General features: G+C 42.9%; 1 protein-coding gene across 1 annotated transcript in view; it reads right to left on the bottom strand.

The window, feature by feature from the left end:
- Positions 1–6076: 6076 nt before the first annotated feature.
- Positions 6077–22182, bottom strand: part of adgrd2 (adhesion G protein-coupled receptor D2) — a gene marked incomplete at both ends in the record, with an annotated part of 66569 nt that continues 50463 nt past the window's right edge. The window contains 5 exons of the mRNA XM_079251734.1: positions 6077–6124; positions 6222–6280; positions 12752–12899; positions 13007–13060; positions 13186–13227. Coding sequence (XP_079107860.1) covers positions 6077–6124; positions 6222–6280; positions 12752–12899; positions 13007–13060; positions 13186–13227 — 351 coding nt within the window. The remainder of the gene's footprint in view (positions 6125–6221; positions 6281–12751; positions 12900–13006; positions 13061–13185; positions 13228–22182) is intronic.

Here is a 22182-nt window from a genome sequence, read left to right on the forward strand (position 1 = left end):
CGACACTGTAAAAGGGATTTTCTACATTCCACAGCTAAGCTGCCCGACTAATGTCTCCAGCTGATCCCAGTGCTTATTTAAACACCATGTCCAGGTGAATGTTGTGTACAGTCCCCTGCCCTTTTTTCTGACAGTCACACCTATATATTTGTGGAGTATCGCAGCAGAAAACTTATTAATACTACTTTGGTGGGGTGTGACTATTTGCTGGGTGATCTGCTCTGCATTTGTAAGAAGAGATTTTATTGCCTCCTTTCAGAATCCCAAATGAGTATTATAATGAGTCTTAATGAACGTAGTTTTAAGTGCAAAACGGATGACAAATTATTTCCATTACATGATAAAGACATCCCTGGTCACATCAGGCCAGATGAAGCACGGTTATCGTCTTCAGCGTGACTGAAAACAGAATTATGCTAATTATTTGTGGAGCTCGGCGAAGTTTGGGTCCAGTCTGCCAACTTGGAAATGATTTACCAAAGCAGACTTTTAATGAAACAATTCCTATTTAGGTGAGCATCAAATGTTTTCTAAGAAAATAAAACCTGAAAGGAGACTTCCTCTTTGTTCCAAGGACGAGGTTGAAACTCAGAGGGGGATCGGGCTTTTTCAGTTGCATCGCCAAAATGATTGAACGGGTTTCCTCTACACGTTAGCCAGACTTCCTCGCCGTCTTTTTTAAAAAAAAAAAAATCTTATTTAAAACTCATCTTCTCCTTTGACGTTCAACACATCATGAGTTGTTTTGTTTTTCTTTGTGTGCGAGTTACTGTGATTTGTGCCAGTGTTTAATGTCTACCTTACATCCTCCATGTGCAGCACTTTGGTCAGCTATTGTTGTGTTTAAACCTGCTTTATGAATACATTTAGATGTGGAGACAGAGATGATGGAGAAATCAGCCAGAGCAGAAAAGAAACTCACACAGCAATGATTTGCCAAATTAAACAAAAAAGAACGAAAAGCCGGGTCAGACAGGAGCAAATCGAAGAGGGGAAACGTTAACAGAATGACATGAATAACATGGGGAGCATTTTTCTCTTTTAATTAAAGAAGTGAAAAGCAAACTGAGGCATGCGTAAAGCTCGTCCTTCAGTTTTCTATGCTTACACACGGATGAGGGCAGCCATGTATGGATTCCTATTTCTTTCCTATTAATTATGCTGATCAGAAACCAGTCCAACCTTAGAAATGAAGGTGCAATGGTGTACTGCTATATTAGCCTGTTTATGAGATTGACCTGCCATTTTGCTTCAGTTTGTTTTTAAATAAAACTAGATAAGACTTCTGTTGGTGACTTGCCCCCCAACAAAACCAGTCATTTAAAGTGAAAGAAGGAAATATTTAAGGAACCTCTGTTAAAATGTTTAGCCCAAGGTTTTTGTTGACGTGACATTTGTCTGAGTGTACGCCATGCTAGCTGCTAGCTGCTAGCTTTCCAGAGGAAGTACGGCTTTGTTTAAGAGAGAATTTTAAGCCAGTTTTACAAAAGTGGTTGATTTTTTTCTATTCTAATGTTTTTTTAATCACCACAGGTCACAATCTGGATCCAGGGATTTTTGTGTACTTCTCTTTATTTTTTATTTTTATCTTTTACTTTAGCTTTAGCTTTTAGCCAAATACCTGGCAAGCTATGAGGGAAAACAGGCTGAGTAGCAATAAATGAGCATTAAAAATATATTTGACAAATAAGAGATGGGTGCTGAGAGTAAGAGGTGTGGTGGGGGGCAAGGAGAGACAGCATTTAACGCACTTATTCCTCAGTACAACCAATGAACAGGTCAGTATTAAATCCAGGATACTTCATGTCAGGGTGTAACCATCCCAGGTCACTGTAACTCTGTGCTGGTAAGCATGATAATTACTGACTGATATTAGACAGTCAGGAGAATATGGCAGGCCTTATCGGCCCATTTTACTTTATCAGAAACTGGTCTGGGTGAAAACACTGCGCTGTGTAGTCGTTGAATCCACTGTGGCACTTAATGTCGTGTTTTGTCCCACACTGGTCTCCCATATGTGTTCAGACCTTTTACTTGGCTGTGTCCAAGTATTCCTTGTTCGCCATTTCAAGATGTCAGACAATCACTCCACCTGCCTTAACGCAGCGTCTGCCTAACAAACAAACGCACACACACCTTGGTTTTCCAGTTGAGACAGCTGTGTGTTATCACTCTGTATAGTATATTTATGTTGTGAAGTGAATATCTACTACAATATGAAGATTTCAACATGTCAACACAGAAGACGTTATCTGCTTTATGTTGAGGTCTAATCGTTATTGTTGTGGGACTGATTCTCTTGATATTGGTTTCTTTGTTTTTGCTTTTAGTTTCTCTTTTCGCCCCGTGAGTTGACAGTCTGTCCGTCTTTATCTGAAGTGTTTTTCTCCCAAAAGAGAAAATGACCAAAATGTTTTCTTTTCTTTAGATATATTTTATTGTAATAGCAACAAACCAATAAAATACAACAAGGTAAAGCTCCACTTGTGTCGGCTCTTTTTGCACATTGTTGATCACTTGCACACAAATGAGCGCGTATGTACACATTCGATACAGCAGTCACAGGGCTGAGCCTCGTCTCGTTGCAGAAACACACATCTACTCTGAATAAAACAAGCAGCCTCGCTGGGAGATTTGTAACACGTCTTCATCCTTTCATCATATCTGACTTAGTTCATTTCATGGAAGAACATGTGTCCAGATGGGAATTCACTTTCCCCCTCAAAATGTCCAGCTACATTCCATAAATGTCTAGACATAGAGCACACAGGCTGTGTGGAGGTCACCGTGATGTATAACAAGACTTCTAGTATCAATGATACCATGACATTTAATATCACAATCTACTTTAGCTGAGTCATGTAGAGCTATCTGGCGTGAACCGGCAGCCTGCAAGGCTTCCCCACCTGGAAGCACCGCAGGAAGGAAGATGGGGATTCTCAAAATGGCTGCTGCTACTGTAGTTACATAGACATTTCTGCAGTGTGTGAGAAATAACACGTCCCAGTGGTGCAATGAAACAGATTAATGTGCAGACTTTGTTTCATTTAACAGCATTAGATTCTTTCTTGCAAAGCATCGATGAACTTGGTGATCCATGATGGAACTGCAGCTTGAGGAGTTCAGTCTGAAATCACACAATGTATGGACAGAATGGGAAGATGTTTCTGACCTTCTGCTTCCATTTGTGCTGGTTGGATAGACCATAGAATGTATAGAGATGGACGTAGCCTGCGTGACGTCACCCATAGGTTTCTGAAGAGCTGAATTGAAGTGGGCGGTTCCTACCATTGCCATCTTGACAGGGGCATTCGTGTCGTCTCGCCCGGAAAATACAAATATGGGCAAAGAGGTGGAGCTGAGAGGGGGGCTGTGAGCGTCATGGTGGATGATTGACATCTAGCGAACTCCGAGCTGCCTGTAGATAAGAGCTAACTGAGCTAACCCGGAGATAACAGGAGCTAACCAGCTAATGGAGGTAAGCGGGCTAAAGTTAAGTCACGTTGTGAACCGGCTAAAAACTGCGATTGTTCTGTGTTCTACTTACTTGAAGTGGGAGCTCGGGTACCTGTCAATCAAAAGGACACGCCCCCAAATTTGTGCCAAATTTCTAGATTAAATTACTTTTAAACGGGCGAGTTAGAAAAAAATTCATTTCGTCCAGTTGTCATGAAGGTAAACCTGACCTATTAAACCTAAAATGGATTTTTGAATCAGGCTGTAAACATGTTTATTTCTGCTGTGAAGTTGGTCTTTTTAACATGGGAGTCTATGGGGGTTTGCTCTGTTTTGCAGCCCCTAGTGGATGAAGGGGGAACTGGAGTTTTATGCACTTCTGCATAGGCTTCACTTTACGGTCTATGGATTAGACAGATGGTGCCTGATGCAAAACTTTGATTTTCCACAGACGTGTGTGAAGATGTAAAAACTTCTCTTCAGTGTTGTTACTTTTAAGATTTGTATTTGATGATTTTTCCATAAAACTAAGCTTACATGGTTAGAAATTCTTAAAATAAGGTCTAAGTACAAGATGTCTCCTACATCAGAGGAAGTCCATAGCGTTCAGGTTTTGTCGTCGGCCTGCAGTAAGTTGCCAGTTGCCCCAGAGAGTCCTGGAGTCGTGTTCTAGTGTTGCGCTTTCAGCTGAAGCATCTGAGAACAGACCGACAGCCATCATTCTGCAGCCATCTGAGCAGAATCTTCCACTCCAGAAGGAGATATTATGTAAGTGAGTGGCTGGATGAGCACTGATCTGATCTGAGAACAGCACAGTAACCGTGGGGAGGGAGGAGCTTCATCTTTCCTTCATGATCATTTTCTTCCATGCTCTCCATCCAGCGTGTGTGTGTGTGTGTGTGTGTGTCCAGTTCTTTCAGAGTGAGGATGAGTGTGTGGAACGTGAGTGCAGAATCCACTCCATTTGCCGTTCAACAACCTGTGTGAAATAAAGTGAAAAGCATTAGCAGCGACTCCTGGCTCGTGTTCTGCGAACAGAAGAAGGGAGAGGAGTGAAAGGCTGAGGGAGAGAGAGCAGGTGTTGGAGTGCTTAATGGCTGATGGTGTGAATGGCCGCCACTGTCTTTCCCTGATTACGGGAATGAACTTCTATTTTCTCTCAACAATGGACGCCGCTCATCAGACGCTCCTCACAGACGCCTCACCGTTTAATGAATCTATTTCAAACTTCCTTCTCCTTACTGTCGGCCAATTTAGAATGATCAGCAGTGACTTAACCTTCTGGAAGCATGGGGACCATCTGTTGTGTCTGTCTGTATGTTCCCTCCAACAAAGGAAAGGGGGGGCAGTCTGCACACAGGCCGGATGCTGCACACTGCCACGGTAAATAGAGACTATCAGGGAAAAACTACAACCTCCTTTGCTCTTTCTCCTCCATTCAGCCTTTTCTATTAGATGTGAATCTTCCTTATCACTGCCTGAGCTCTGACCCAAGGGACTGAACACATTAGAACATGTTTTCTCCTCCAATACTCAAAAGCTTTCAATAGGCAAACACGCCTATTGTACATGCTGATCTCTATTAATATCTTTTTATCAGTATAACGAGCATAATGTTGCCTCTGAGCCGCGGCTCTGCATTGAAATGACAGACTACCTATGTTATGCACAAATAATTTCATTCACACAACACAAATATCAAATTCATTTCAATTATTGCAAATGCTGATGCATATTTTTTATTCTTTTCTCAAGGCTGATGTAAATATTATTGTGCAGTTGGATTTGAAAACATTTAAAACAGAAGCAGGGTGATCTGTGCACTCCTGACACAGAGAGGACACGGGCCTTGGCTGGAAGCCGGGAAATGAAAGAACATGAAACTCTGAGAAGTACACAGGAATGTGTAACTGGAACAGTGTTTTACATCAGCAAGGAGCGATCAGTCGGACATATGATGAGGCTTCAGGATCCAAATGACCAAAAAGACACCGTGCATCTTCTGCTTAACTTTATTGATTTACAATCCTAACCGCTTAATCCGAGGAAGGGTTGCGGGGAAGCTGGAGCCTATCCCAGCAGCCTTTGGGTGAAAGGCAGGGTACACCCTGGACAGCTCGCCAGTCCATCGCAGGGACACACAGAGACGAACAACCACTCACGCTTAAATCAATTTAGAGTAACCAATTAACTTTGGAAGGTGGGAGGAAGCCGGAGAACCCGGAGAGAACCCACACATAGAGAACATGCAAACTCCACACGGAAAGGCCACTGTCCAAACCTCGCCTCAGCTGAGGATCCAACCAACGACCTTCTTGCTGTGAGGCCACAGTGCTAACCACTATTCCACCGTGCCGTCCCATCTGCTTAACTTTTACATGTAAAACCAAAATGTTAAGTTTTCTTTGTCAGACGGTGACGGCGTAACATTTCCTGGTTTGAAACAACGGGTCACCGTGCATGTAAGCATTCATTTCCGAGTCTCTTACAGTTTACATCTTCTAACTTTTGGGAGTTTTTTCATGAATGCATGGTATTTATGTGGAGTGAGATAATATAGGGCCTGTGTTGCTCTTTGTGTGAATGACAAACTCCTGAATGATGTGAAAGCAACATCCAGTTATGTCAGCTCTTTACCTGATGGCTTGAACCCTGTCAGCTGAACCACCTGTTGGAAGAAGAAATACAGAAGTCATTTAGATATTCAGGCAGTCAGATATAAAATATAAAAGATAGTGCTGTTCTGAAGCGTGGATCTTACTCACTTGGTTTCCTGATGCTTGTTTCAAAGAGAAGCTCACAAAGCTCTCCTTTCTGAAACTCTCTAAAACAAAAACAACAAGGAAAAAAAGAAGAATCCATGTGAGTTTAAAGTTTGCATCTGTTTTTTCAGGGCTTATACATTTGTTTATGCAAGGCCAGAACAATGAGACAAAATCAAGCGAACGGAGTGTGACACAAAGCGCACACACTGAGGAACAATGCATTAAACAATCTGTGAGACAAAAGAACACAATGAGACTTAAGGACGGATTCATTTGACTCTTCCTGCTGGCAGATTTGCTTCGTCCGACCTCCGCATTCTGAACCCTGAGCCTTTTAATCATAGCTTCGTGTCAGCAGGTCAGATTGCTGCTTTTGCAATCAATCAACAGGGTGTCTTCTGCAGCTTGATGTCCATCACTATTAAATGCAGAAGACACGTCTGTAAAGTGCAGGCAGATATGAAGCAGAGGCCATAGGCATGTTTTTCCTACGAACATACCTCACCTGCACATTCTGGACACGTGTTGTTTATGAACAGGCTGCATGCTGCTTCACATTCATGAAAAAATGTTTTTTTTCATTCTTTTATTTCTTTTGTGACACGGAGCAACAGCAAACTGTTCACAAATATTCACAGCACTGGGGGTACACCTTGGAAAACTTTAACTTTTATTATATTCACATATCTTTCTGAAGAGGAGACATCCATTGTGCATGCACTCTATTCATGCGTATAGAAACAAGTGGAGGGTTTGTGTAGTTATTGCTTTGGAAGATGTTTGTAAATGTATTGAATGCTGCTTGGCTTTGTTTAAAATTCTTAAGGTTGGACACAAATAAAACAAACTGAGCAAAGAAAATGCATTTGCAAGCAAATAATGGAGACATACAAATACAGTCTATACAGACCCGGCTGTGTGGGAGGTGTGTGTGTGTGTTTGTGTGTGGGGGGGTGGTTGAAGGCTGTACATAATTATTAACGCTGCTTACATCCACAAACATTAAATTAAAAAGTTCAACAACTGAGAAGTAGTTAAAAACCATCAGAAATCCATAGTTTTAACCGAGTACCCAAACACTGTACTAGTAAACTTTAATGAAACCTAAAACAAAGTATTTCTCTGACAGCCGTTTTTAAGACTCGGTTGGTGTTTTTTTTGTGAAAGTCAGGACAGAAAAAGTGCAGCTAACAACTACAGCAGATAAAAATACTTCCTGATCTGTCTTTAAATGTTAAATAAAGTTAAAGTAGCTAAGAAAACTCAGTGAATCTATGACGACCGACTTTAAGCCACAAACTCAAAATAAAATAAACAAAGTGCAATATCACAGTAGATATAGAAAAACAGTGAAGTGGTGCTGAGGTGTCACACTGACATCATAGACTGAAGTCTGGAAGATCTAATGCTCCTTTTCCACTCGTACCTTCAGCTTCACTCGACTCAGTTTCTGTTTTCCATGAGGTTTTAACACTTGGGGGGGGCAGTGGTGGGTTCCACGGGTAAGGGAGAAGGGGAGGAGCAAATGTATGTTGGTATGGATGGACAAGGTGGATGAGGTGGAGGTGTGCGTGGTTGTTGTGGTTATCTGGATCTTGCCCACATGGGATGCTCCCTCAGAGGTTGAGCCTGGGGGCTGTATGGAATTAGGAGTCCGGAGAGTGGGATGGTAGTGTGGCTAAAAAGATGGGAGGAATGGATTGGCCGGGGTTTGGAAGACTGAGGTGCAGGGTCTGGGGGATAATGTGGTCTCTAGGGTACTTGGTCGGGGCTGGCCCGCGGTGGGTGGCAGTCTAGGTTGGCTGCCCAGTCTAGGTTGACTTGGAGCCCTCTTGGTCCATCCTGATCCTTTGAGCGGGGCGCGGTTGCATTTGCACAATCACTCCACACAACTTTAGACACACTTCTGGCCAAAGATCCCAATCTGCAAATAGGAATCTGAATGTCCAGTCTAGAATTCTGCGTGTGGGGGTTAGGGGTTAGTTGTGGTGATTCCTGTTCCCTGGTGGGCGTGGTCAGCTGAGAACTGGAAGCACACCTGATCCACATTCCAGCAATCAACAACAACTTATTTAAGACGAGCTCTGCCTGCTATCCTTTCGCCAGATTGTTGATTGCCTTGCGGTAAACAGCTCTCGACCTCTGCTTACGTTGCTTTGTGCACACCTTCGATTTGTAACCTGTCCTGTCTTCCTCCTGCCAGAGAAAGCCTGCCAGTCCGTAGACGCTACCTGCCAGTCTGCCAGTTTTGCCTGCCTGCCCGCTCGTTCGCTTGCTCCCCTGCTTGCCTGCCTACCTCCTGATGTTCACCAGTCTGCCAGTCTCTGAAGTCCTGCGGGAGAATTCACAGGGATCAGTGGAGACCCAATAAACCTCTCTCAGTACTCTGCCATTGTCCGCTCTTTGGATTCTACTAGCCCCTCTCTTACAACATTAGTGGGTGATTTACTCAGAGTGATGTTGTCAATGAAGGTTTTGCACGTGACGTGGTTGCAGCATGACAAGTTTGGAGAGAAAACATGACCTACTGCAAAGAAATCTGACTGATACACAAACAAACACATTATGGGAGCAAATTTATGACAAAATGAATGCTGTTGGAGCAACAATGCAAACAGGATGAAGTATAAAGACGTATAAACACATGAGAAGGGGAAGAAAGAAGAAATTGGCATATAATAAACCAGGTGGGGGTTTAGGGTGTGTGTACTGTAACTTTAAAGAAAGAAAGAAAATATGAATGAATATGACACTGCCTGGCCCTGCAATGGCATTCTGGATCGTCTGCAGAGGTTTAACTGAGAATGCAAGCAGACCTGCCAGAAGGGAATTGCAGTAATCGATGAGAGCCTGAACCAAAAGCTGAGTCGTGTGTTCTGTCAGGTATGGTCTGATTCTCTTGATGTTGTGGAGAGCTAGGTTAAGATCTGGTTCTTTTTTCTTTTGCAATGTCTTTGTGTTCAATTGTTTTTTGAATGTTAGAAAAGAATGTGTTGGGCAAGCTAGATTATTTAGTTGGATAACTTAGTTTATTGGAACTGCTGCATTGAACGCTCATAGCGTTTTGATTTATGTCTCTACAACAATTGTTTTTTTTTTTCTTTCAGCAGTTCCTCTAACCCCAACACCTGGTGTGTTGCCACATGCATCACTGTTTTGTTTTTTACTGTGAATGCATTAAACGGTTTTTGCTGACTTCGTTTTGTCCACCATACTTTGCTGCATCCTTTTTGTACAACTAACAGGGTGGTCGTAACAAAATGGGGGCTCGTCTAGGATTTACTTTGTCCGAGTTGTTGCGACATCCTGTGTGGCTAAAACCAGTTGTAATGGCCACGTCATTTGACCTGGAACACTGACTTGTGGCTCCTTCCAGTACGGACCTTGTCTGTTGCCGCAAGGCGGATCTTATGTCCATCATGAGTCACTTTTCTCTCTCAGTTTGGAAACAGGCAACAAAGAGTCAGCTCAAGCCTCTGGTGGCTGAACAGGGAGAGGCGTCTGGAGTATTAAAGGTGTTGCATTGCTGTGACATTGCAGCTGTATGTGACGGTGCTCTGGAAAGGGCGACCCAAGCAACTGAGATTAGGGCGCTCTGGCTACGGGCAATCCTGATGACGGAGAGAATCCTCTCCCTCAGACGTGCAGCAAAAAAACAGCTGAGGAGGAACAAATGGTTGAAAAACAGATAAAAATTCTTGTCACTTTTCCCTGGTTTAAACTGATTTCTACAAACAACTCAGATGCCCTTGATGGGGCTCGACTAAAACGCCACCTGGCCAGATTGAAGCTGGAAACCCAAGAAAAGGCTCAGGCTTGCCAGGATGAAATGGAGTTTGAAATGAAAAAAATGCTGGAAATCGACGCTGACAGAGATGTCAAGCTGCAAAAGCTGGAGCCGGATGCTCAGATACAGGCACCGTCCCTTTCGCTTGATGCTTCAGTGGCTGTTTCTTCTGATCCAGCTGCCTTTGATGTGAGTAAATGCATCTCCTTGGTGCTGAGTTTTAGGAACGGGGAGGTGGACTCGCATTTTGGCACATCTGAACACATTGCAGAGGCATTGAAATGGCCAGATGAAGTTTGGAAACTATTGCTATCATGTAAGCTTACTGGAAAAGCCCAGGAGGTTGTTTCAGCTCTGCCATTAAATGATAGTTTGGATAACAACACAGTTAAAACCACTATTCTGCAGCCATATGAGTTGGTACCTGAAGCTTACTGCCAGAATTTTGGCAGCAGAGACCGTCTGCTGGAGAAACGTTCATGGACCTTGCATGGAAAAAAAGCGTGCTTTTTGATAAATGGTGCACAGCATCAAAAGTTAGTGACTAAGAGACTCTAAGAGAACTTATGTTGGTGGAGGAGTTTAAGAGATGCCTTGTTTTCTATTTGAATGAAAAGAAAGCCCTTAACTCTCAGTACTCATCTGGTTTGGCGACGATCTAAAGCGACAGCATCAACACTTTGCAAAATATCTCAGGAACCACATAACAAAACTTAATGGGGAAAATTGCTATCACAAGCACACTCTTTTGGTTATCTATCGTGAGCTGGGGACAATTCTAGCCTTTCGAGAAGGTTTTTGATCCAGCCGTTAAGTGTGGCGTGTAAAAAACAAAAGTAATAGTAAAGTTTTTTATATTTTGATTTTATAAGTAACAAAAAAACAGGCAGGTCAAACAGTTCATCCCCTGGGAGTGTGAGATGTGTGATGTAGATCTCTGTCCTGTTCCAGACAGAAACTGTTTCCAAGAGTGTCACAAGTGACTCAAGAAGAGGAAAACGAATGGGAAAAAAAAAGTAAATAATTGTTTATTGTGTTTATGTGTGTTTATGTTAGAATGTTGAGATCTTTTTCTCCTGATAGCCAAGGCCTGAGAGAAACATATTTATAAATGAGAAAACTTCCACATTTGTTGATCTGTCTTTTTTAAATAAATTCAATTTCCATTGTTGTTTCTTTTGTATTTTTGCTCTTGTAAGTATTGATCCATCCATGTGGCATCATTTTAGGATACATACTATGATTGCCCAGGTTGTCCTGAAAAAAAAAGATGTTCATTGCTTGAACTGTGTGTGAAAGGGTTGAGATTATGCATGCATTAATAGACAAAGAGGTCAGGTGGAAAAAACATAGCAGTTAATGGGTAGGAGTTTTAAGGGTAAACATTCTTCTGCCGCACTGCTAGAGGACGAGTAAGTGCTGACGCACAAGTTGTGTCTGCCTGTACGTGTGTCTGTGTGTTCAGAAAGACAGAATGCAGAGACAGCTCGCACACATTTGATTTTAAAAATGGGTGTGACAAAGCCTGAGGTGTGAGAGTGTTTTTATTCTCACAAACCAGACCACCTTATTGCAGATTGTGTACTGTTTATCTTTCGATAAAGAAAGAACTGTCCACCACAAAAGAAGTAGCATTGGTCCAGTTACCGTACCACACAAAAAAGTGGAATCAAGCGGGTCCGATAAAACGGATCCATGTTTTGCCCCTTTTGTATTATTGCTGGTTCTGTATCAATAATAGGAAATGTGGAGAATGAGATATCTGTTCTTGTACTGTGAGATACAGAGGCTTCTCAGACTCTCATTTTGGACCGTAACAAATGCGTTAATCAGCTGCTTTAAATCAGGTGAATGAGAGAAATGCTGTCGCTTAACAGCTTCGCATAAAAAGTACACCAAAGCCAACATAAAATAGCTCCTATTCTTTAGCATATTTAGAAAGTGTTGTAAAAAAGAAAAAAAACATTTGTTATAAATTGTTTACTATGTAGGATCATGGTATGTGGATTAAACAGCTCGATCAGCGCATTAGACGGTTATAATGCATTTCACATCATGTTGTTCTAGATGACACATTGTGCATTATAACCGTTTAATGCACAGCTCCTTGTTGTTTAATCCTTACTTTTATCCTATTCAAGAGGTTTATTATCCAGCCATAAAATGTAGTGTTTATTAAGAAACTGTGGTAAATTCACAATCAATAATCCACAAGATTATTTATTACATTTCTTTCACAAGACCGCCTATCCCCCATTTTTACCGCTTAACACATTGTTATTGCTAATTTGCAGCATCTTTGTGCAGTTGGGTTCAGCTCTAAGACATCACAGACATCACACAATGACATTATTTATTAGGCAACGATAGAAGAACCTCCCTGTGTGCTGAATCATCCATCCATCCATCCATTCATCCATCCATTTTCTGGACCGCTTAATATAATTCAGAGTCGAGGGGAAGCTGGCGTCTATCCCAGTTATCAACACACAATGAGGCAGGTACATCCTGTAAAGGCTGCCAATCGATCACACGGCCAACACAGAGAGACAAACAACTATTCACACTCACATTCATTCCTCAGGAGAATTTAGAGGATCAATTCAATTAGACAATTAGACAAGCATGTATTTGAATGGTGGGAGGAAGCCAAAGTACACAGAGGGAACCCACGCATACTACTACTACTACTACTACTACTACTACTACTACTACTACTACTACTATACAGAGCATGTCTTACCATTCTTGATGACCAGTGAGGTAGAAGTGGAACTAGTGGGTCCAGAAGTCTCACTGGTCTCTGGGCTGGAGGGGGTTGGTGGACTGCGGCTCCACGAGGTGATTGGAGCTCTCTGAGATGGGAGGAAACTGGTTGGCTGGGAGCAGTTCTGAAAATACATCACAGTGCTGATAGTTGTAGTGCTGATACAATAACTGTTTGGTTGGGGGGGGTGATGTAATTTCTGTCACTACTCTGTGCTCTTTGCCCACTCACCGTGAACGACAAGGCCTTTCTTTTTTCTTTGATCCTCTTTATGGCATTCCTCACCTAAATGAGAAGCAGTCTTTATGCCCAGAGTTTGACTAAGAGCCCCAACAAATGAGAAAGATCCATTCTAATATTCTGCTGCAGAGGCAACAGCAGCGCAAACAATGGACTGAATGCCATCTTACCTCACTGTTGTAAACAGCATACACCAAGAAGATGTAGAGGCCCTGTGAAGAGGTGAGAGGCACATGTGAAAAGGAAAATAAAGTTTATTAACAATGGCACTACCTTAAATCCAGTAAATGATTCACAATTTGACCTTAGTTGTACTGTGCTTTTCTCTCTACCAATAGAAAGGAAAACTGCTTTCAAATCACAGCTGAGCCCAAAATGCGTCTCTACTGTCTGAGTAACACAAAGCCTCTTATATAAATATTATTTGGAAAAATGTTTTCATTTTCTTCAAAAATTTCAGTTCGCTGACATCCAGGTGTTGAAACTGTTGATAAATGTGCAACATTAGTGACATAAAAGCTGTAAAAGCACTAGTTTGTACCCGTGTTCTTTACTCAGTCATGTAAAGTTTAACTAAAGAAAAAAAGAAGTAAATAAAAGAAGGTATCAGAAAAAATTTTGGAGCTTGACAGGTATTTTTTATATCACCCTAAATCCCAAAATCCTCTGACATACACTCCCACTGTCCCCTTTTTTTTTTTTTTAAAAAAAACAACAACAAAAAAACATTAACCATGTAGCTGTAAATACACTTAAAATACTGTCTATAGACACATCACAAAACAGTCTATTAAATTTCAATAAACAAAAACAAATAAAAAAAAACAAAACTTTGCGATAGATAAAACCAGTCAATAAAAGGTAAAAAATGAAAAAAAGATAAAATAATAAGAATAATAAGTAAAGAAATAAAATAAAGAAGTAAATAATATTTAAACCACAAAGACTAAATACAATTAAATGGAAGTTTAAAAACAACATGAGATTTTTTCTTCTCTTTTTCCCCTTTTCCTTCTTTAAAAATTCAAACCATCCTGTTTGAAAACCCTATTCTGTATATTCTTTGTCTATGAAACCCCCATTTTCCAAAAACGTGTTAAATAGTTTCCAAATGTGATCATGTCAAGTCACACTTAAATCTTGACAGGTATCAGAATGAGGTGATATGATCTTTCATAAAAACAACAACACATATTACCATCATATTATTGATCTAATAAAAAAAAAACAAACTGAGCCATGATCTAGAAGCAGTGCATGAAAACTCTGCCAGTGGAGAAGGACTCAGAGGTTAGGAATAGTTAGGAATCTTTCTGCAGCTGCAAGTTTCACTGGAAGAATATCCTGGTTACACTAATGGAGCAAACTACAAACCAGCTAAGTTAGTTCTAGTGGGCAGTTAGAGGAACTGGACCTTGGTGATGTGTTAGCTGTGTCTGGGATAGTTTTGGGGAGTTTTGTTTGGTGTCAGTCTTGTTGTCATGGATTTTGGTGCAAAGTTCAATACAGCTTTTCAGAAACCTATGGGTGAGGTCATTGAGGCTCCACCCATCTTTAATATACAGTCTATAATCACACCACAACCTGAAATGTTTTATTTCCTTGCAAACAAACTACAGGTCACTAACGGTGTGTTCAGACCAAACACTTTGAGTGTCAAATTTCCATGTAAAGTCCATGTGGAGGCACGGCAAGGGGGTGTTGAGCTTTCTCGCATCGCGTTTTTGGGCGCTTTGGGCGTTGGCGTTCCGCGTGGAACACGCCGAAAATTTAAGAAGTTTTTCAAGCTTGGAATGCGTCAAAAGCCAGAGATGGACAAAGCTGAACTTTTGCCGCTTGGCAAAAGCCGCGTCAACCAATCAACCATTCCTTGCTAAAAAGCTGAATGTCACCGATTTGGCAACGTAGCAGGATACGCTACGTTTTGTTTGGGGGGGGCTCTCTGCTGAGTGTGGCTCTTGTTGCATTAACAGTGACTATCGATGCCCTACGACAACGTTCTCTAGCTTTATTTATTAAATAAAACCATGCCATCTCTCTACTGAATCTGCCATCATTCAGACTGACCGGATAGGATAGCTCCGCCTTTCCTCCCTTTTTCCGCTGCGTTTGCCGCTCGCTCCTGATAAGCGGCAGGAGCATTGGGAGCGCTTTGGGCGTTGGACACATAAGTGGCAGTTTAGTGACCAGCGTCGAGCATTTTTAACGCTCAGAACGCGTTTGGTCTGAACACACCGTTAATCTGTCGCTGCTTTTTATGAACTTGTTCAGACATGATGCAACTGACTTTTATGTGTTTTTGTCTTTTTCAGGTTCAGAGAATGAGTTCCATACTGTTGAAATTTCACACCAGTGATTTTTATGTTGCAACACCATTTTCATGACGCTTTTTGTGCATAATTTGGTCTGAATCAAGGGGTCAATGGTTGTAGAAACAGTCTTTAACTCCATCTTACATATGATATTGAGAGTAGCTGTCAACCGTGCAGAGGACGGTCATGCGTTGAATCAAATTTCACTTTTTAATCAAGAAAATATCAAATGCAGAATACTTTTTTTAGGGTTTCCTTTGTTTGATTTTACATCTGCAGATTATTTGTTGTATACCTAAACAAATGATCTGTTTGTGGGAAAAATTTTTTTTTCCATAGAGCCAGTTTTCTTAATCTTCACATGGTGGTGTTTCAGTTTCAGCTGCAGCTGTTTGGATGTAGTACATATAGCAAGCTGAAAAAATGGAAGAATATAGAATATAATGCAGTTCATCTTGTAGTTATAGCAAGAATATCTGATTTAAAAATGTAATGGGGTGGTGGTGTTGGTGGTGGGGGGAGGCCAAAAGCCCTAGCAGAGCTCTACGTCTCGCAACGCAAAGTGTAAAACTCTTCCATGGATAATTGCTTGGAAGTGCTGCTGTGTGTTTGAATGGGTAAACGTGGGTTGTAGTGCAGTTCTGAAATCATTAAGCTAAACTTTTGGTTTCTATGTCAGAACTTTCCATGCAGCAAGCTGATTTGTTAAAGAACTGATTGTGCTGACTGGAAGTGAACGATTATGATCTAAAATGTGCGCTGAACACGATCTTTACATGGATTCTTAAAGTTCTTTGAAGAGGGCATGTATGGGATTTTTGAGTGGCAAGGTTCTTCCATTAGCGGAGAGAAGTTTAGTGTTTTCTTTAAGGTTTTAGTTGGAGAAAATCTGCTCCTTTATGCGAGTAGCTCTTAGTTATGGTCCCACCTGCTTCTTAAAACTCCCTGCAAGCTTGGTCCTTATGAGATTGTAAATGAAACAAGGATGAAGTTATTTCTTCCTTTTTTTGTAAGAAGGAGATGGGCTAGCTCAGCGTCATCCTCCTACCTTCATGAGGAAGAACTCCTACTGTAGTTTTATCTGGCCTTAACTGGACACTGGCAGTAAATCTAAATTAACTAGCAGCTCTTTGGGGGTCACCCAGGGGCTAGCTCAATTTGATAAATTAAAGACCCTGGAAGGGCAACGAGGAGTGGGAGGGGTAAGGAAGGATAAACACAGACAGAGAATTACAGAAAGGTAGAAGAAAAAAGCGACAGTGTTTGGAAAACTGCGAAGTAAAGGAACTGTGTGAGAGAAAGGAAATGAGTGTTACGTTATCTGGGGAGGAGAGTTGGAGGTAGATTTGGTATGACCTGTCGTTCAAAGCACTGGCTGCCGCCTCCCACACACACACACACACACACACACACACACACACACACACACACACCTACACACATCCAAACACACACCTACACACATCCAAACACACACAGGTGCACACAGTACACAGTCATCATTATAAATGTAACAAGAAGATAAATATGTTCTCTATAAGGATTCTTTTAGAAATCCCAGGAGAAGTGAAAGTGGTTGTGAAACTGTTGTAAACAAATCTGCTAAAATGTTCTTTTTTCCTGTTCTTTTCATGCATTAATCCAATCCAATCCAGTTTATTTATAAAGCACCGTTAAAAACAACAAAGTTGACCAAAGTGCTGTACAGAAGAAACAATAAAACATACATATTTACATCATAATTGGGGCATCAGCACATTGTTAATAGTAAAACAACCCTTTAAATTAGTAAAACGCCAAAGAGAAAAAATGAGTCTTCAGACAAGACTTAAAAACAAGAAGCGATTCAGCCTGTCTAATGTACAGGGGCAGCTTATTCCACAACTTGGGACCAATAACAGAAAAAGCTCGGTCACCTCTCAGTTTACGCTTCGTCTTAGGAACCACAAGCAGAAGTTGATCTGTGGACCTCAGAGAGCGTGTAGGGGAATACCTCACCAGCAGGTCTGACAGGTAGCGAGGGGCCAGACCGTTCAGGCATTTAAAAACAAATAAAAGAATCTTAAAATCAATTCTGTAACGGACAGGGAGCCAGTGAAGGGAAGACAAAATTGGTAAAACATGGTCAGACTTTCGAGATCCAGTTAAAAGACGCGCTGCAGCGTTCTGCACCAGCTGCAGCCGTGCGAGAGAGGACTGACTGATCCCACAGTACAGGGCGTTACAATAATCAAGCCGTGTGGTTACAAAAGCATGGATCAAAATTTCAAAATCATGTCGTGAGAGTGAGGACCTTATTTTTGCAAGCTGTCTCAGGTGGAAAAAACTTGCTTTCACCACAGCACTAATTTGTTTGTCCAATTTAAGTTCCTGATCCATTTTCACACCAAGATTGCAGACAGTAGGCTTAACAAACTGTGACAAGGATCCAAGGTTAACTGAGACAGCATCACCAACACTGCTAGGTCCAAGAAGAAGAACCTCTGTTTTTTTATCATTAAAATGCAAAAAATTTGTTGACATCCAAATTTTAATTTCATCAGTGCACTTTAAGAGTTCAGTGGCACTGAAGCTTTCTTGACGTTTGAGGGGAATGTCAATTTGGCTATCATCAGCATAAAGATGAAAAGACACACCAAGCCTTCGGAGAATAGACCCCAGCGGCAACAGATACAATGAAAAAAGGAGCGGACCAAGGATTGATCCTTGTGGCACGCCACAATTCAAGGGGGCCGAGGTTGAAGCAAAGTCACCCAATCTCACACAAAAACTCCTATCTGCATGCATTAACATGCATCCTAAAGCATAAGCCACCAAACAGTCACGAACACAAATATCTTCTTAATGCAACTGCATTGGGACAACAACACAAACCCAAACTTTTCATCCACAACTTCACTGTCAATCCCCTTGAGGAACCTTGCATGTGACTCTATACAACACACAGTACACAGCAGACATACTAAGTTTTTGCACATGGATTCACAAGTGAGTTCTTTTTTTTTTTTAACAGTTTAAAATTAACAAAGAGTTTCAAATAAAAGCAACACATAGAAGAGACACCAGATGAGTTACAGCATGTTAGATAGTAGGAACAGTTTTGATATGAGCCATGGTTCCAAGTGTACATGATCAGAAGCAGACAGGCCATGAAAACATTGACCCCAGTCATATGATAGTTTTTTATTTGGAAAATTGGAATTAAAGAAAATTAAATAATTCACAATTATTCTGCTTTGAGTTTACATGGAAATAATAATTCCAAACTGAGGTTGACATGGGAAACACATTCATTCATCTCCACCACGGATGTTATGTTTTTACTGGCATTTATGTCTGTGTTCAAGATAACTCAAAAAGTTATGGACGGACTTTTATGAAATTTTCACGAGTTGTTGGGAACATGCAAAGGAAGAACTGATTTCATTTTGGTGGTGATCCGAATCACCGTTTGGATTCAGGAACTTTTTTTTTTTTTTTTTTTTTTTTTTTCATGATAATAAGCCTTTTATTTATGTGTGATTTTAGAACTGTCCTAAAGATCAGTCTTCAAAAGTCAATGTTCAATTTTACTGGCATAGTTGCCAGGCCATACATCCACTAGAGGGCAGTCCAGAGTTCAGCATTCACGATTTCTTTTTTTTTTTTTGTCTTGTCCAGCATTTAGGCAAGCAGAATGATGGTATGATGATCCCCTTGACTTTCTGAATTTTTATTTTATTTCTATATTTATTTTGTATTATTGTTTGAATTGTAGAGTTTGTACTGCTGGACCAGAGAGGACAGACGAAAGACAGAAAGAGAATGGAGAAAAAACACCTATAAGAAAAGTGAAAGAGATAAAGGGAGAGGGAAGGGAGAGAAAAAAAAAACTAAAAAAGAACCCAAAAAGAAAAAAACAACCTACAGATGTATACATACACACACATACACACACACACACACATACATATACACACACATACACACGTATACATACACATACATATATACATATACATACATATGTATACACATATATATACATATATATATATACATAAACACATATATACATATACACACACCTCTATGCACACACACACACACATACATATGTACAGACATATACGCACTCGCCAGTATGAACACATATACATACACATACTTTAGATCATAGTAACTAAACTATGAATCTAAAAAGTGAAATATAAATGAGAAACAAACAGAAATGAGAAAACTAGCTGCTGTTAGTGAATAAAACTGCAGACGACTCGGTGACTGTGTCACATGCAGAACATGCAGAGTGGAACGTGTTCCGGAAAAGGTGATCATGCCAGTGTGACCCTTCCCACACAAAGGCAAGAGGCACGCCAGGAGGACCCCCGAGACCCGAGCCATCGGCAGCCACCCCCAGGCGCAGACCCCAACCCCCCCACCCCGGAGCCAGCCATGCACCGACCCAAGAGGCGGCAGAGAAGGGGGTCCCAGCCAGAGCCCCCCGCAGTCAGGGGGAACAGGCCCCAGCAGGCCCGGACCAGCGAGGACCGGGCCCGCCGGGCACCGGCCACCCAGGGCAGACAGAGCGCGGGCCCCACGGCCCCAAGAGCCCAGAAGCAACCCCCCACCCCCGCAGGCAGAGGGCCCAGCCCACACCGACAGGGGGCCGGGATCCCCAGACCGCCACGTTCCAGCACTCCCCGAGCACCAAGACCCTCCCCCATGCACGCACACACACGCACACACACACGCGCCCACCCACACACACACGCACACATACATATACGCACACACACGCACACATACATATACGCACACACGCACACACATGCGCGCGCACACACACACACACACACACACACACACACACACACACACACATCCACACTTCCTCCTTAAGCACACCCTATCCACCCCTTCTCTTACACACGCTCAAACTCACACTCTCCTACCCCCGTTCTTTATACTCACACACCCCCTCACACACACATCCCTGCTCCCTCTATAATCACCCATTCTTCCATACACACATACCCCACTCTACACACACACATACCTCCCTACACCCCTCTATCCACATTCACAGTCCTCATTGTACACCCACCCCATCACTCCCCCGTATCACCAACATAACCCCACATACGCACCCCCACCCATCTGCATACACCCCCCCTTCCTCCTATCCCAGCGGCCATCCACTTTCCTAAATTCTTTCACCCTGATCCCCCCACCCCCCCTCTACCCTAACATTCAGTCACCACTTCATCCATTGGCTCATGCACGCCCTCACCTTTCTTTCCCAACGTGTCCCCTGTGAGATACCCCCGGGGGAGCAGGGGATAGGAGGGCCCCGATCAGGGCCCCACAACTACCCCCCACCCCTGTCAACGCCCCCCCACCACTTCACACACACAGCCGATCCAGCACCACCCAGGGCCAGCAGCAGTCCCACCCCCGCCAGGCCAGCCCAGACCCAGGCCCCCTGAACAGCACCACTCCCCCGCCCAAACTCCTCCGGCACAGCCATGGAAATAGGGGCGTGGCAGGACCCCATTGTCACCCCCTCCCTCCCAGCTTATGAATGATTGTGAAGTGTGTGTTGTTTGCAATTAAAATTGGGAAGAAGTAACCACATCATGTTGGGAGCGGGACCACCAAAGCAGCCCCGCCCACCGCCCACTGCATGGCCCGCCCCCCAAAATATGTCCATATGTTGTCAGTGTGTGTTTTTTGTGTTATGTTGACTAAGTGTAATTAAAACTGGGATGCGAAGAAGATGAGCCACCTGCGGCACGAGGCACGTCCCCCATTCCCGGGGCCCCCGAAGGCCAGCTGCCCCAACAACCAGGGCCCTCAGCAACACCAACAAAAGAGCCGCCACCGGCCCCAGAAGGCACCAACGAACCACATGCAAAAGTGTGTGTGTGTGTGTGTGGGGAAGGGGGGGTTAAGGAAGAGGGGGGGCGGCAGAAGGAGAGACAGACCAAGGGCCCACCGCCCCCACACCCCCAGGAGACGCCCCCGCCCAGAGACACATTGCATTCCCTCTCCTTTACACACCAACACATTCACACCCCCTCACCATCAGCCTGGTATACACACACATCTACACACAGACACATCTACAGACCCACACATACATCTATACACATACACACCCATTCTAACAGATACAGAACCAAAAATTTAGTCCACCTCCAAAACCCTACATCCCACTCACCCCCCTGCCCATCACAAAACACCCCTTCCCATTCTACCTACCCTAAAACCAACCACCACAACTCCCCACTTCTCTCACTTAAGTCCTACCCCCTTCCTAATCATAACCCTTCACCCCCCTATACACCTTCATACACATGCACCTCTACACTCCTCTATATATACACCCCTATCTCCCATGCATTTAACACCAGATTCCCCACACACAAGCCCTTACCCCCTCCCACACACACACACACACACACACACCACCCACTCCCTCATCCACACCCCCAACCCCCCACACAATCATGTACTATCACACTCCCCCAAACCTCCACCCCTACACATACATGCCCTAACACACTCCCCCTTACACACAACCCTACCCCCCACAAACTCATGCTCCACTACACTCCCCATAAATCCCCCACATATAAACCACCCCACACCTTCTACACCCCTCACACACTCCCCCATACACACACCCCTCACCCCCTATACCTTCATGTACCACTACAATCCTCTATACACACCCCACATATACACCACCACACTCCCTCATATGTACCCACCCCTACACCCCCACACCTACATGCCCCAACACACTCCCACATACACGCACCCCAACCCCCCATACATTCATGTACCACTACACTCCTCCATACACACCCCACA

Source organism: Telmatherina bonti (assembly GCF_933228915.1).
Source record: "Telmatherina bonti genome assembly, chromosome: 13".
Lineage (NCBI taxonomy): Eukaryota > Metazoa > Chordata > Actinopteri > Atheriniformes > Telmatherinidae > Telmatherina > Telmatherina bonti.